This window comes from Chiroxiphia lanceolata, chromosome 5, assembly GCF_009829145.1.
Source record: "Chiroxiphia lanceolata isolate bChiLan1 chromosome 5, bChiLan1.pri, whole genome shotgun sequence".
Lineage (NCBI taxonomy): Eukaryota > Metazoa > Chordata > Aves > Passeriformes > Pipridae > Chiroxiphia > Chiroxiphia lanceolata.
The window spans coordinates 41,425,002-41,441,889 of NC_045641.1; the positions used below are offsets into that span (position 1 = coordinate 41,425,002).

Genomic DNA, 16,888 nt, shown 5'->3' on the forward strand with positions numbered 1-16,888 from the left:
CTGCTCAAGAAAGAGGCTGGGTTCTACCTTGTTCCAGCCCCACTGGAACATGCAAAATTCATTGCACTTGTGCTGTTCTCCAAAAATAAGACCCTCTGTTGGAAAGACTGTCAGTTTCCCTCCCTTGCCTTAGCTAGTAAAATGAGAACCAAAATGCTACTCTGTAGCTCTTTGTTTGGAAGAGCTAAAAGCACCTGGTTTTAAGAAATCAGTTGCAATGCAGTAAGGATTTCACTTTTATATAAGGAGTTTTCTAGTATACAATCTAATTAATCATAATAACCTGTGCAATATAAAGATTTCCACCATCTTCCTTACTGCAAATCTGTACCTGTAAAAATAGTTTAAATATTATTACTGCATTGTTCTTTCTGAGTTGTTACAACTTCTTTACTGAAATATTTCTGGCTATATTCAAAGAACAATTATCCACTTAAGCGAGGTTTTTTTGTGTTAATGCTAAGTAGATAAGACATTGAAACGTCCATGAAATATATACCAAAAATATTTTTACAATATTATGTTTAGAGTGAGATCTTTCTGTATTCATGAGCATTTTAAGAGTGCTCGGAAGACATGCCAATATGTGATTATTTTATTTATTTTTCCTGTAAAATCACTCTCCTGAAACCAAGAAGTAATTTATGTATATATATTAACACCAATGACCAATTTGCTTTGTCTTTTTTCGAATCATGGATATCTGGAGATATATACTTAGATTTGATCTGAATGGCAGAGACGAAGAGGACTCTGCACTTAAAGTTCATTCGTATAAGAGTTTGAACATCACAACAATGAAGTTTCATTTCCCATAATCAAAAAAGAAACCCAACAATCCATGCTTATAATTTTCTAGTAGAAAAAATACTCAGAAGCCTAAAACTAAAAAGTGTAATTATAATTAATTGAAAAGGTCTTCTGTAGAGGCTAGTGGCAGTGATTTGCATAAATTCTTATTAAGTGAATAATGTATTTCTTCAAGATCCATTAAACAAGCTGTAATCAGTTGAACTTGAAAAAACATCACCATGAAACTTTGGTTTAAAGTAATTACACAGCATATATTTAAGTTCTGAAAAATTACAAAAACATGTCTAAGAGACATCATCATCCTTCAGACAGTCAGAAGCCATGTAATAAATACCAAGAGGAAGGGTGGATTGTTGTTCCTGGCTTTAAGTTAATTCCACAAAGGCAAAATATGTCTGGTGGGGAGGAAACACAGTGGGGTGTCATATCAGAGTGAGGTATCTGCAAAATAGTTTTTGTGCTATTTTGAGGAAGAGAACCTAATGAACTTGAGGTACGCTACAAACTTCAGTACTTACCACCCCTACCTTATGTGGTGAATACCCTACTGCAGGTTTGGCTTTTTTTTTCTTTCCTTCCTTTTTGAACAGTTAAGCTGAGCTAACCATTAAAGCATTTACTTCTATTTGCAACCTAAAAATTTGTTCCTCTTTTACTTTCCGGGATTAATTCAGATACAGTCTTTCAAATCACAGGTGCTAACTGGTTAGATGCATTGTCTTTACCCTGTGTTTAACTAAAAACTTTCTGAGTTAGTCCATTTAGTGATAGGAGCTGTGTGGAATTCAGTTTGGAGCAACCATTAACTTATTTTAGCAATCTTTTGGACGCCAGGAAAGGTGGACTTTCAGGAACTCAGAGTGTCTGCTATTCTTGGCCATACTTTCCTCTCTTTATTTAAGGCCATAAAAAAATGAGCACTTTATAAAAGGTTACTGTACCGACAATAGTAATTCAGTTTTTGATTCAGTAATTGATTTTTATTATTACTGAGAGATGCACTGGATCCCTTCCTTGGCATTTAGTGAGAAGTCATGTTTTTCTACCCTTTTGTGATGAAGAAGCCAAATTGAAAACTTCAGATGATAGCGCTTAATCAGCTATCTAAACCAGTAGTTCCTCAATTGTAGTGTATGTATATACACACTTGTGTAATTTATTACACACTGTTCAAAGTGGTAGTTGACCAGGCTGGAACTGGTACTGCTAGAGTTGGTACCTGACAACCTTTATTATAGTAGCTGTTCAAAGAAAAAATCATCACAATTTGGTCCCTATTTTATTACGTTTTGCTCGCTGCTTTCTTTTGTTTGATGTTTACAGTCTGAAATATAGACCTGGGGCCATGAATTCCAGAATGAATCAGGGTGACTGCTATTAGCGAGTTCTAAAAACTTCATTCTCTTTATTTATGTCAATTTGACACTTCCTTCCTTGAGAGAGACCTGTGGTGGTAGATAGCAGTACCTACAGCAAGAAAACAGGGTAAATATAACTTTTGTTATGTGTGATAGCAACTTTGAAACATCTTTTCTCCTGTTGATCATTTGGCATAGCTTTTTTTTCTTGTGAATTTGTCTTACTTGAGAGACTTCAGTTGTACAGATTGAAATAGGATACACTGATGTTTTCTTGTATTATGGAAACCTCCCTCAATTAAAAAAAAAAAAGATTTGCAGCTTCTGAATGAAAATGTAATTCTTGATTACTTTTGGGGCTCTGGAGCCCAGAATGAAAACCTGATTGCATGTTTATTTAGTATTAGGGTGTCCTTAATACTATTGTCAGTGCCAGTTATTTTTAAATGTTCAAATCAGAATTTATTTCTGATGTCCTCAAGTCATTGTGGTATTCCTGATAATATGAGTTAGCTGTTACGGCTTCTTTTTGTGACCCTGGAGAAGAAAGGGGAAAAAAGAGGTTATTTTATTTATTTTAAAAAACCCCAAACCGAAAACCAAACAAACAGAAACCCCCCCCCCCCAACCCAAAAGACCCCAAAACCTCAGTATGGTGGCCTGAAGTACTTTCTTTGTTTTGTGATGATTGTCACTGTTATTTTTTGTTTTATTATATTGAACAGTTTTGTGTATTTCTTTTGGCTCTGTTAGGGCTTTTAGATTCTTTATTTTACTTTATTTATTGTAATTAAAATGCACGCAAACTGTTGCATGACTCATCTATAGAGGAAAATACACATTAAAATATCTCCAGATAAAATCTGTTGTGATGTTTTTCCCTGTTGCTTCAGTTTTTGATGATTTTACATCTTGTTTAAAGAGCTAGTATCTCAAGGCTAACTGGTGTATGCTAAGATTCAGTTGAACCATTCCTTTATATATTATGGGAGGTCTATAAGTGATGGGTGGCCCAAACCCCAAAGTTACCATTCTATTCAAATAAACAGTCAAAGAAAGTGTGTGCAAGACCTTTAACTCTTACAGGAGCTTGGCTGTGTGCCATGCTTCTGACTTAATGGAATGGCTGATTTCAGGGTTGCCTGGGGCCATAACCACAAATAAGCATATGTATCTCTGAGGTCATTGAAACCAATTTTATATTTTCATAGTTATTGGAAATTACTCACCTGGCTTGATTTTTAAATAAAATTGAAGAATATCAGTCTCCAGAAGTGCCCTTTAAGTTAAAACTTTCACCTGTTTCGTTAGCCTGTAATATTAAATTTAGAGTAGCTTGTGTCTGTAGTAATACTGTTTTATCTTTCTCAGAAGTTGATAGTTAAGCATTCACTGTAAGGTTGGGATTCGAGTAGAAATGTCTTTATGTAAAATAAGTCTCATACTCAGCTCTGCTGCAGTTTCTAGTTAGATTCAGTTCCATTTCTTGGGGTGGGACTTCCACCTCCTAGCAAATTTGAAAAGGAGATGGTGAGTTTTTGGTTTTCCTGTGGACTCCCAGTGCCTCTCATAAGCCAGAAGGCACTTCTGTTCCACACTGATTTCTACATGCTTTTGTCCTAAAACCCAAGATTGAGAAGGAACTATAGGGGGTGATAAAGTTGGTTTGAATGAGGTATGTATGGCTGATTACATACATCATCTGGGTAATTTTTTCTGAAATAGTTGGATAGCAATATCTTACTGTCTCAGTATTTCTTTGGATTTCTTAAAAGAACATGACAGTCTACCCTGAAATCTTCAAATGCCTCTGCTGCCACATTCTCTTAGTGGATTGGATGTGTGGGTTGGATAGCTGTATTATTTATTGGCTATGTCTTAATTAATTTCTTAGTGTCTTTCTGTGTACCATAACATGTGAGGAACCTGGGAGATTTATGGTGTGTACACAGCACTGTATTATTCCAAACAACTAATTTCCTGTGCTGAGAAATAAATCTTGAATTCCTGATTACTTTGTAGCAAGATCAATGTAGAGCCCCAGAAAGAGAAGCAAGTCTCATAGAGCAGAAACTGCTTATTCCTTATTATGTTACTCTAGGTTGATTTTATTATGCAGAAATAAATACATCCTGCTGTTGTATGTGGCCTGGCAAACTATAATTTTCTTCATTAAGCTTTCAGTGGCTAACAATGCCATGAGAGAGAAGGAAAGAGGGACCCTGAACTCTCAAGTAACCTTCCATGGCATTGTAGGCTGTAGATATTCACTTTGTTTATGTAAAGGTTCAAATGGACTGTTACTCTTTGGTTAAAGAAAAAGGTATTACGTTGCTCTTTCTTAAATGATATGTAAAACACATGTAGAGACCTAGCTGAAAACAGACTTGGTTAAGCTCAGACACATGAAGTTGAAGCTGCTTCTCTCCAAGGTGAAATTCTGTATTTTTTCTATGCATATGTGAGAAGATGAGTTACTTGAAGAGAATACATCTGCCTTGTCAACAAATGCAACAACACAGTACCCACTGTTTTTCTCTTTTTTAAGTCTGAAAGTGCTGACTGACTTCTCCAAGGCAGCCTGTCCTCTAATTTGTTTGAGTCACCTTCATTGCACTGTTACAGGTTTTGCTCTTAATCTGTCTGTGATTTTTTTCCCCATTTGAACTTTCTTCTTGTTGTGATCTCAGCCAGTCCTCCTTCTTTGAATAGAGGGGCAAAATTATCACTGTTCTTTATCAGTGATGGAATTTTGGAAGACAACTTACAATTTCTGTTTTAGTAAAATACTACGTGAATTGTGCTCTCACAGACCATTTCTGTTTGATGTAGATTACTGAAAGAAGCAAACTGTTTACTTTTTTAAAGCTTTCATAAACGTTTGTGTGGGATCAGTTTTTCTCTATAGGTCTCTCTAGGCAGAACTTACAGCTGTCATTGTCTAAAGGCCAGTGTTATGAAATGCCATAACCTTTTGTGGCACTTGGGTTTCTCATCTGCCAGGAAAAATGCAGTCCTCTGGTGTGCTGCTGTCAAGCGTGGTTGGACTTAAATTTTACAGTAGGGAAGTTAAACCTAGCGATTAAATATTGGTTTGATCTTTCAGCAGATCTTCAGACCTTCATTTATAGAAGTATACTTCTTTGGAAAGTAAAAGCTACTTGGGGAAAAAGAAAAAAAAACCCATAGAAATCACTGGTGAAGAAAAGTGCAAGCAGTTGGCTAGCATAGAGTTGGAGAGACTTGAAAATCTGTAATTGTTTCAGTTCAAAGCTACTTGCTTTTGTAGTTTAGCTTAGCTTACCTTAGCTCTAGTTTTATTGTCAGGAAAGTTGATCAGTTATATGATTCAGGTAATGGCTTCAGTTTACCTGAATTGCTGTCATAGTTCCTTCTTACTTACTGCCTGCCTCCTAACAGCTATTCTAAAACATAGAAAGGAATGGGTTTTTGTTGTTTTGTTTTTATGCTTGGAAGTCTAAAAAGTCTACAGAAAGGCTGTAAAAGCTTATGCCAATTGCAGTTGATTATAAAGCCTACTGGTTTCAGTGACATAAAGTGGAGGTTATTCCAATACCAATGTGAATTAAAGCTAATATAGCAGAAATCAGGGTTTGATCCTGTGTATTCTGATAACATAATTCAACTAATTTGTTATTTCCTGCCTTTTTAGCTCAATATTTGACTACATCCAGTAAAATCCTTGAGAGTGTACAGGATGCAAACTTGCATATAATGGCAACTATAAAGCTCGTATTTTTTTTTCCAAAATAACTGTGATTAGTCCTCTTGATGTCACTTCCAAACTGTTGCCTACTAACTGTGTGCTCTTAACTGAGGAATGAAAAGAAAGTAAAATTTATTTTAAACACTGCTATTGTTTCAATTTCTAGTCTTTCACGATTGCTGTGGCTGCCACAAAACTTGGTTTGCTCTAGTGAATCCCTGATCTTGATAAACTATTGTTGTACCAAGATGAAACAAATTAGTAAAACTCATTTTAGCCTTTTTCAGTAGGAGCCACACTTTCCAAATGAGTGGGTGCCAATCTGCTCTATTAAAGTATATTTATGAAGGACATCCCACAGTGCCTCCTGTAAAGAAGTTAAAGAGCTGGATAGAGCATAGTTCATTCATAGAATCATCAAGGTTGAAAAAGATCTCCAGGGTCATCAAGTCCAACCTTTTACCAAATACCGCCATGCCCCCTAAACCGTATCACAGAGTGCTCATTTTTTGAAAACTTCCAGGGATGGTGACTCTACCACCTTCCTCTGTTACAGGACTATGCTGAGCAGTCACTCTATTCATTAGAAGTCATTACACAGCTTTGTGTGAAAAAATATTGGTTTTAATTATCTGGGTTGTTTTACCTTTTGGTAGAATTTAGTTTTCATAAAAATTGTTTTTGACATAAGTCTGTAGCAAGTTCCATTTTTTTCTACTAAAAAAATAAAATTTTAAAAATGCTTACAAGAACTTGTCTGACATGTCTGTGGCAAGGCCTGAAGATAAAGTCTAGCTCCATCACAAATGCTTTCTAGCTAGATTTTCGGCCCTCTATATATTTTGTAGGAATTTTGCTTAATATGAATCTGAGAAGAAGTGCTGCACTATTTTTTAATTTGGAATCCTCTGAGAAGGTACTTAAAATATTTTGATTGATTCACTGGTGAGTAAACTATTATCACAGAGAAATGTAAGCCTCAACTATATGTTAACATTTCTTGCTGCTTTTTCCATCAAGTTAAGCTTGCTTTGCTTTCTGTGTTTCCTCAGACTAATTCATTGAAATGGCAGTACATTATTTGGTTCATGATTGTGTAGCTAGACTTTGGAGCTGACTCAGAATAAATTGTTGTAATCCTCAGGGAGGTTTTCCTTACCCTCCTTGTTATTATTCGGTATCTGCCTTTAAATGGGACTGTGACTGCATATCAGACAAATTGGTAAACTAGACTAGGAACATAGTAATGACTTTGAAGACAAGTGGTGTCTGTTTGGTTCCTTAGATCAGACTGATTTCAAGACAGAAAAATTTTAAACAGAAGTTGATAAAAATGGTACCTTTGGTAGTGTGTTAATATATTTATGGGCAATCTTTCATATACGTAATTGGGCAACTTGTGAGGGCAGTTATACTAAAAATGGACAATACTTCAAGAAAAAGTACCCAAGAGTTATAGTTTCTTGCCATACAAAATAGTCTTTTAAGGCCTCAGCATAAATATTTGTAAGATTCCAAAATAGGCTTAACCTAAATGGAAAATGCTTATTCTATACGATATTATTAAAAAAAATTCCCAAACCCAAACAACCCACCCCACAAATCTGCTAACATGATATCCTTTTGGGTAGCAAAAGTGATATAGGGTGTACAATTGGCGTGTGTCAGAACATTAGTTTTATGCATTTATGTATCTTACAGTGGGGCTAAAGGGAGGAAAGAGGAAACTTCTTGGAAACAGGAAACTTTTGCGTGGTCACAGATTCCGAGGCTGAGAGTTTGTAGCGTGGCCCAGTCTGTGCTTGGCAATTCTGTGGATAACTAAAGCCAAGGTGGGTCTGACTGTTCTCTGAATCACTTGATTCTCATGGTGAATAACATGAACATGACCAGTGATACCTGGGTCTGGGATCATGTGTTTTTTTCCCCCCTCCCCCAATACAGACATTTCTTCAGTATGAGTTCTAAAGGCAGTATGAAGATTAAATTGACCTCTGTGGAGATGCATACAGCAAATTGTTTTCACTGATCAGATTTCGAATAACACTTTTCAGTTAAACCAGTAAAACTCTAAGTTTAGACCAGAACTTCGTTAATGAAGGGTTGTTTTGGTGATTAAATAAAAGACTTGAAGAAAGGAACTTTTGTGCAAAAACCTTGATGCATTTTTTTATCCTTCCTCCCCTCCAAAAACTAAATAAAGGAGAGTGTCTGTATGTTATGCTGTGGTTCAGTGGTTTCTCCTCTACTCATTATTTCTATATTTGTACGTGCACGTGTTCCTGGATATTCTCTTCAGTGCTTCTCTAAAAACAAAAATCAGAGTCAGAGTGCTGCCTAAAAATGTGTGCCTCTGTTTTCAGAGAATGGCTTAAAGTGTGTGTGTCTTGGAAAGGCTTTATGTATATTCAGTATATATTCAGTAGGTGACCTGTCAAAAAAAGTAGTTTAATATCCATACTATTAATTTGGTTAAAAAAATCGACATGTCTACTTTAACTGCTGTATTTTCCAGCCTTAGAATTTCTGTCCTTGTACTGTTGTGAGTTGCTGTATGGTGAAGTGGCAAAAAATATTTGTTTTATTTTTTTCAATGGAAAGTGGGGAAGAGAAATAGTATAGTACCATATTCTACTGCAGAATAGTAAATCTAGTAAGGCCTGCTGGGCCTGCTTTTATCATCTAATATAAATTTGGGAAGGGCAGCAGAGGTTCCAACTATGAATTCTGACCATGCTTCAGAAGCTGGTATTACATACATATATAAAATAAACAAATTGGGAGTTCTTGCCAGGCAATAGTTTGACTCTGAAGAATATTTTAAAGAGCAACTTTGAGTATGTATTTGAAAGAATATGTATCAGATAATTGAAAAGTATCTTGAAGTCTTAGAAAAACAGAATTAGCAATTTTGTGTTGCATGGTGTAGTCGGGGGTTAAGATAGTTTATAAAATATCTGTGAAATGTCAGGAAGCATTTTCTGACTTAGGAATGTAAGTATCTTTTCACAGACCTATGGTACATGCTGTGGTGAAGAAAGTCAGGGAGCAAACACAAAGACAGAAGCTGTTCTTATGTTTTTATCAGCTTCCTCTTGAGAGGACACTGATGGTATTTCATTGTTCAGCATATGAAAGTATTAATTACTTCTCTCATTTCCCTCCTGTGCGTTTTTTTTTTTTTAACCTGTGCATGAATAATCAAATAATACTATGTCAGGTAGTTGGAATTAATTAGGGCTTCAAATTTCCATAGTCCATCTTTTAGTGTTTATGTCAGGCTAAATCTTAAACTGAAAGGGAGTGGAGTGCACTTAATGTTAATATTAAGGCCATATTCTTTCACCATATGAGGACACACTTAGAAATGGAAAGGCTTACAGTATGGAGAATGAGTCAGTTCAAAGCCTTTTTAGTTAGTTTTTGAAATATTTATGTTCTGGGTGGAAAAGATTTTCGAGGCCATCTCAACCTTCTCGTTACTGAAATGTTTTGAACTTTTGGTTATTTAAAGTTTTTGAAGCTCTTTTAGTCAATAAGAAAATCTATACATGCAGCATACTTCAGTGTAGTTAAGGCAATTCCTAATAGCATTCAGTGTTATATCTAAGTATTGCCACCACTTCCTTCTTTCAAAGAATATCATGCATCTTCAGTTGCAAAGTTGTAAGGGGTCTAGAAGCACGCAGCTGATGGACTGCTGGATCATAGCCTGTTCCTGGTGGACAAAGTTAAACCACAACTGATAAAGGCATTGATGGAAATAAATAAGGAACGAGTTAACTTGCTTAGATGTCTTTTGTTTTTATTTTTTCTATTTTTTTTTTATTTCCATACTGCTTATTTTAAAGATCAATTTCTTTAAAAGACATTGTGCAGTATAGAAAAATCTTAGAAAGTTTGTATGTCTTTAAACTGTGATACAAGACAATAACCTTTCTCTGTGATTTTCCTGTTTGTTTTCTTGAGTATTTTTGTTTATTTGTCTGTCTTCATTTTTGGCAGTAGTTGCAATCATCTAAGGGTGTAGTTATAGTTGTCTCACTCATCCATCTTTCCACTCTGCTTATATCTAGTGCAGGAAAGTCTCATCCAAGAAAGTTTTATGAGTAAAACACTACTTACAGACCTGTTACTTGTAGTTCCTGTTTGTTCTGGTGCTAAACTGAAGCTGACTATGGAATTGCTGTCATATTCCAAAATATAGAATTAAAATTATCATTTGTTAATATATTTTCCAGAGGTCCTGTACTAATTCTGTGTAGAGATAATAGCTTTCACTAGTAATTACATAAGATAGGAAAATTATTTGAAAGTTATAAGTTGTCTTCAGTGTTGGAGCTCTGGGTTTGGTGCATTCAGACGTTTCTATACAGTTTGAAAAGGACCATACTATTGGCAGAAATTAACTGAGCACAAAGTCCTTTTGTGATGTTAGGTTTTGCTTTAATTAGTTTAAAAATTTATTTGAACCTAGGTGTTTCCTTCAATCCCTTTGATACGTACAGACCCATTTTCAGAGCCAGCTAGCAACTCAGGATCCTGTATATCACCTAGCTAGTTGTTGCCCAGTATTTCTCATGTGAAATAAGATTTTCCTTAGAGATTCACCTAAGAACAAGTTTTCTTAAGAGAAACTGAAAGCTCCAACTTGAAACCCAGAGGATGCATAGATTTTGGTCTCCTGCAAGTGTTAATGTTAATATACAATATAGAAGTTTGTTTTGTTTTTTGTTTGTTTATTTTTAGCGGTTTCGTTTGTTTGTTTGCTTTGTGTTTTGATTTTTGTCTTTGTTTTCCTGGCTTTTTGTTTTTGTTTTTTTTTGGTGAAGCGGCATGGGTCAAACTTTACTGCCTGCTGGATTTGTAGCTAAATTTCACTTTCACAACTATTGAGGAAGAATGGACTTTAATACACAACATGTAAGACATAATTGTCACCAGAATTCTACTAGAATGGCAAATAATTCCCTTGAGTCTATAATTAAACATTTAAATGAATGTGTTTTCATGTACTTAAACTTATTACTTTCTTAAAACATCTGTATCAGAAAATAGTATTTTCTGATTTTTACTTTATCTTGTCAATACAGACTACATATGAATTATAGTCTGCAGGCAAGTGTAAGAACTGTCCCAAGTATGACAAGCTTTCTGACCACCACGTGCCTAACAGATAGCCTGTACATAGCTTGGATTGACTTAGCTGCTACGTACTTTGGGGATGCTTGTACTCAAAAAAGTTGGCTCTGTCTGTGTTTTCAGTCTTGTTGTCTATACAAGTAACATATAGCCTGGAAAGCATACTTAGGGTATCTCATTAAGATCCACTGTTAAAATACTCTAGGGTGCTTTCCTGTTGCTGTTTATGAAAAAGGACTAAATCAATGCTATTTAAAAATGACTTTGAGGAAAAACAATGAAGAACCTACAAGTAGAGACTTGCCAGTCCATCACTGCCTATCTATTTTATGTGAGAGAGGTCTGGTCAATGGCTTCCTGTGTACACGTTTGGGATTTCTCCTTTTCCTTTAAAATATGTTGTCTACTTCAAATGCTGATGTTAATTTGCAGCATATGGGGACCATTAGCAATACTGAAGCTGGATATAAGGCTTAACTTGTTAAATCACTTTAGAATGTCGCATCTGTTTTTTTACCCTAGTGTTAACACCTGGATCAGTTTAGCACCACTGCAGAAGTTTAGGACGTATATAGCTGTTAATTTTAAAAACATCTGGGATTTTTTTGTGTGTGTATGCATGTAAATGTGCCTGTGTGAATGGCTGGATCTCTGGCATTTTTAAGTTTGATGAAAAAAAAGCTCAGCGATTACGCTCAAGGTGTGTATTGACCTGGGCAAATAAGTGGTTTGTGGCAGGAGGCAGAAGGATTCTTTTGAGTGGGTTAGAAGTTATGATTTTGCCTTTACAATTTTTTGTTTTTCTTCACCTTTCCATTTCTGAAGAATTGATAGCTGACTCCCAATTCCTTCCCCTCCCACTCTCCAGCACATCCATTTGTTCTATACTCAGTGAGATATCCCTCTCTCCTGGGATGTGTGAAATGGGCAGGCATTGCAAATTGAAGAAAGCAAGCTCCCTGACTGAGTCTGCAGCCCTTATCAGAGACTGCTTGAAAGTAAAAATGCCAATTGTGTTGGAATTTTGAGAAATTACTTTCTTGGGTGACCTGCTGCCTTTTAGCGAGAGCAGAGTTTGCAGTTCTGCTGAAGAGTGATGAGTGCAGTTGGAGAGCTGCCCTTATTATGCCCATTAGCAAGACTGGACTAATCTGCAGGACGTAACCTAAAGGTAAACTGTGAGTGAAGCAGCAGGCAAGGGTAATAAAGCATTTTGTAGTTTCCTTTATTTCAGAGTCTTTCACAGAACTAGCAATTAATAATTTTTTCTATCTGCAGAGAGTGAGCGTGGCTGCTAGCATGGGATGCGTTCCTGGGGTCACTCTTGGCACTACCTGCCAGGCTGGGAGGAGTGGTTGCTTTCAGAATTACTGCTGAAATTGGTAACTAAGCAGAGTTACCAGCTTGGTTATTTGGTAACTAAAGACAAAACAGAGCCTTGCCCCAGCTAGGAGCTGGGACAGCCCTAGCCCCAGGCATTGGGCACCCCCCTGGGAACAAGGCCAGGCTGGGATATGGACCCAGCTCAGCAAGACCATTGGTAGGGTAAGGCTTGGGGGGCTTAAGACTGGCCCTGCTGAGGTGTCACTGGGGCAAACGCTGATGGCCCTGGGAGACTGACATGGGGTCCTGGGCCCTGGGCAGTGTGGGGGGAGCTGACATGAGGTCCTGGGACTGTGGGCAAGGTGTGGGAGCCTTGAGAGGGTGATCAGGTTGTCAAGGCTCATTGGTGCCCTTGGGACCCTAATGTGAGCAATTGAGTACTATTTGTTTTTATTCTTTTATTTTATTAGATACAGAGCTTGTATTTCTTTCCTCTTCCTAGAGATAAACATTTCACTTAATGTTTTTTTTGCCAGTGCAGTTGGACAGCCAGGCTAGGGATGCAGATTGGCACAGCTTGGCTGGTGGTGCATAGGCTGGACTCAGCCCACAGACTCTTTCTGTCTGACCTCAGTCTTAGTGTTACTGAGACTTCATTCACTTTTATTGAGAGTAAAATGACACAGAGCTGCCTGGCTCTGGTATCTTGGGTGCTTGTATTCCAGCATCCTCCTGCACCGTCAAGTCTAATGTTGGCCAAGTATATTTTTCCTTACATTTTATGATGTGAAATGGGGTAGTTGAACTTTAGCAATCGATCTGTGTGAGACTTGCTTCTTCACTGTAGGACCTCCAGCTTTCCTCTTGTATTAGACTTTTCTAATATCCCAAAGCATTAACAAGACTTTTTTTTCTTATAAATATTTAATAAAAAAATAACCATACGAAAAGAAATTTTAACTTTATTTAAAATCCTGATTTCTAGAAAATACAGCATTTGACCTGACTAAACCACTGAGTAAACTGGAACTGGCAGCTTCTATATGTTTCATGCTGACTGGCAGATTCTAGAATATGTTGCATTTGCATGCACAAGAAACTAGGATTATTTCAGAATTGCCTGCTGAAATCCATACTCAAATATAGGGTGATCAATACTGTATCTTCAGGGATTCATTTTGATTTTTTTATTGTGTGGGGTTTTTTTCTTTGTTTGTTTCTTTGGTTTAATTTTTAATATGGACAGGTCTAAACAAGAAAGGATCAAGTTTGCCTCAAATTTGTTGCTAAGGCTGTGAATAAAATTTGACTGAATTAATGCCTTGGAATGTACAATAGATTTCTTTATGATATGGAGATAATCAGTTTACTTTTGGTGGGGAATAGTCCAATATGAGTGTGTGCTGCATGAAAACTGTGGGCTTAGAAAGAGGACTAGTTCTTTCAGAAGCATAGCAGAGTTGTGTGGAGTTGTTTTATACATGTGTACTGATAGCCACAGTTCTGTTTGTTTTTTCTTTGGTTTTTTTTTTCTACGTGGTTACATAGCTTCAAGTGTTGGAAATGGCCATATTTGCAAAAGATATAATAAAAGCTACCATTTCCTGGGAATAACCTGTGCACTGTCTAGGCTCTTTGAGGCAGAATGCGCTGCCTCGGGGGAGGGTGGTTGTTCTGGCAGTATTGTTGCCACTTATTTTCTTATTATTTCCCCAAGAAAAAACACTATCACTGTTCAGGGTTTCAACTCTAAATCCTGACATCTGATAGCCGTCCTTAGCCTTTGGGAGCCTGTAGTCTAAATATAATATATTTTTCTCAGAGAATGAACTCTTTCTTGCCTAACACCTGCTTTACTCTTGCTGAATTCCTAGTTTTCTGATAGTGGTTCTGAGAGTGATACTACAAACTGAAATCGCAAACAGAGGAATTAGGTTTCAGGGAAGGACTACACAGAAGGACGAGATAAATAACGTGAAAACAAAGATTTTGTTTTCTTCCAGTGTTCTTTTGTGACTGGACTAAACTGAGAAAAATGTGTGTGGGGTTGGGAAAACAAATAGAGGCAACCTGATCCACTGCATAAGCAGAAGTCAAAATGAAAATTTTCAAATATTCTAGAAAGCATCATCAGATCTTGAAAGGGTTAAGGTGACCTCTCCATAACCTCTGTATGCTCAGAGACAAAAGGACATGATGAGAGGAAGCGTGTCTGAAAGCATTACAACAGTATGCTCTGGACAATGGAAATGCTGAGCTGCGTGGTATCTGGAGTATTTGCATGGAGATTCTGTGGCATAGTATATCAGTGCTTGAGCATTTTTCTTTTTCAGAACAAGAACAACATTTCTGAAACTAATATCGTAAAAAAAAGGGATTTGGATAAAGGTTCCAAGGAAATGCAGAATGTGAGGGGAGTCTTAGAATATGAATTAGTCATGCACATGCATTTTAAATGTGGGCTTGCATTTCACACTTTTCCCCCCTCCCTCATCTGAATTGAAAAATTATTAATTATAAGAGGATATTTGTTGGAAAGGCAGATAGAGGGTATGAGTAAAGAATTAGATATAAATCATCTTTCTTGTTTAGTATGTTGAATAGAAGAGTCTTGAGCTAGTAAAATAAATGCTAAATGAGTTAAACTCAGTAGTAACAACAATGCATCTTTAATTGCTTAAATACAAGTAACTAATTAAATTCTACTCATCTTTTTGCACTAAGCAGGTCTCACACCTTCTCCCACTGCATAAATTTTAAATGCAAATCTTTGGATTTGTACAAACACTGTAGTAGACAGATTTTTACAGTAACAAATTAGACATGGAGACTGCTGATGGCTGGCACCAGTCCTTGCCAGGGTGGTCGAAAGCGCAAATGCTGAAAGCTTCAGCAATTTTTTTTTCTAATCAAACTGACAGACTTGAATTCATAAGCTAATACAACATGTTTTTTTCTCCTCTATTGTAAATACAAGAAATTTAAATAGGAGGTATATTTTCATCTTTAAAATATTCTGTTGTCTGTCTCCAGCAAGGTGTTAGCAGAAAATGTTGTCAGTCAAAATATATATGAGACAGTTTTGGGTGTACCCTGTGCAGAAGCAGAAAATTGCATGCTCCTACCGACTTCTGTATTTATTGTTCATCTGTGTCAGAGAGATTCATTCCAAAATCTAAATTAAAATTTCAGTATAAAAGGCCAGTTGGGATTTTAGTTCTGAAATACTGGAGGATCCATTGTTTCAACAATAATGTTTGCAAGTTTTTCATATTTCTTTTACATTTTAATTATAACTCATCAAATCTTAACCGATTACTCCTGGGTTAGACTCAGAAGAATGTCACTGAAGGGTGTTTTAATTTAATGGAAACAGTGTAACATCTGTTTCTAATGTTTTAAAAGCCAATTTATATGGAAATTTTGCTCTAGCAGGAAGTCAATAGATATGTAGTTTTTAAAACCTCCTGTAAAAATTCAAACTTGAATTAAAGCAGCACCAAAGCAATGCCATTCTTTCTTGTGGTAGCAGTGTGATTGCATTTTCTCAGCCTTTCTTTTATATCCCTTTTCTTCTGTTAAAATGAAGCTTTTATTTGTCTTTTGTAGTCGAGCTATCAAGACAAACCAGGACCTTCTGCCTGAGACGCCGTGGATCCATATCTTCTACAATGACTTTTGGGGGACACTGCTCACTCATAGTGGGAGCCACAAGTCCTACAGACCTCTCTGCACACTTTCCTTCCGCATTAACCATGCTGTTGGGGGAATGGACCCATGGGGCTACCACCTTGTAAACGTCCTATTACATGCTGCAGTCACAGGCCTTTTCACAAACTTCTCCAGGATTCTCTTTGGAGATGGGTACTGGACCTTGATAGCAGGCCTGCTGTTTGCATCTCATCCCATCCACACGGAAGCCGTAGCGGGGATTGTAGGGAGGGCAGACATTGGAGCCTGCCTCTTCTTTCTCCTTTCCCTGATGTGTTACATGAAGCACTGCTCTACCAGAGGTTCCTCACCAAGTACTTGGGGCTGGATCTTGGGAGCAGGGCTGTGTGCAGGATGCAGCATGCTGTGGAAGGAGCAAGGAGTGACTGTTCTGGCCATTTCAGCCGTGTACGATGTCTTTGTATTTCATCGACTGAAAATGCATCAGATCATTTCTGCTTTATGCAAGGTGAGTCGTCTTTGCTGTAAGCTGTTTGTAAGGCACCAATCACTGTTAAACAGGTGCTAAATGAGTTTTCAAGTCCCAAAAATGAGCACAGATGTCTAATGCTTAAAGAACAGTTAAATAGCTTTAGTATTGGGTTTTTATATTTTGTTTAAACCATGTATTATTAGCCATTGCTATTACTTGACACTGGGGCTGGGGTTTTTTTCAATTACTTTCCTTACTTCCAGCAGTTCCCTCATTCTGTTTACCAACAAGCACTGAATATTTGAATTGAGCACTGAATGTCTGACTGCCTTTTGTAAAGAATTCGTTCATGCTCTTATCCTCTTGTATCTTGCAAACTCA

General features: G+C 36.9%; 1 protein-coding gene across 3 annotated transcripts in view; it reads left to right on the forward strand.

The window, feature by feature from the left end:
* The window catches only part of TMTC2 (transmembrane O-mannosyltransferase targeting cadherins 2), a 249,533-nt gene that overhangs the window by 87,259 nt on the left and 145,386 nt on the right, over positions 1 to 16,888 (forward strand). For 2 of the 3 annotated variants that reach the window (XM_032688843.1, XM_032688844.1), the window contains exon 2: positions 15,973 to 16,543. The exons of the other annotated variant lie outside the window; for it this stretch is intronic. In XM_032688843.1, coding sequence (XP_032544734.1) covers positions 15,973 to 16,543 — 571 coding nt within the window. The remainder of the gene's footprint in view (positions 1 to 15,972; positions 16,544 to 16,888) is intronic. 3 annotated transcript variants of the gene reach the window in all.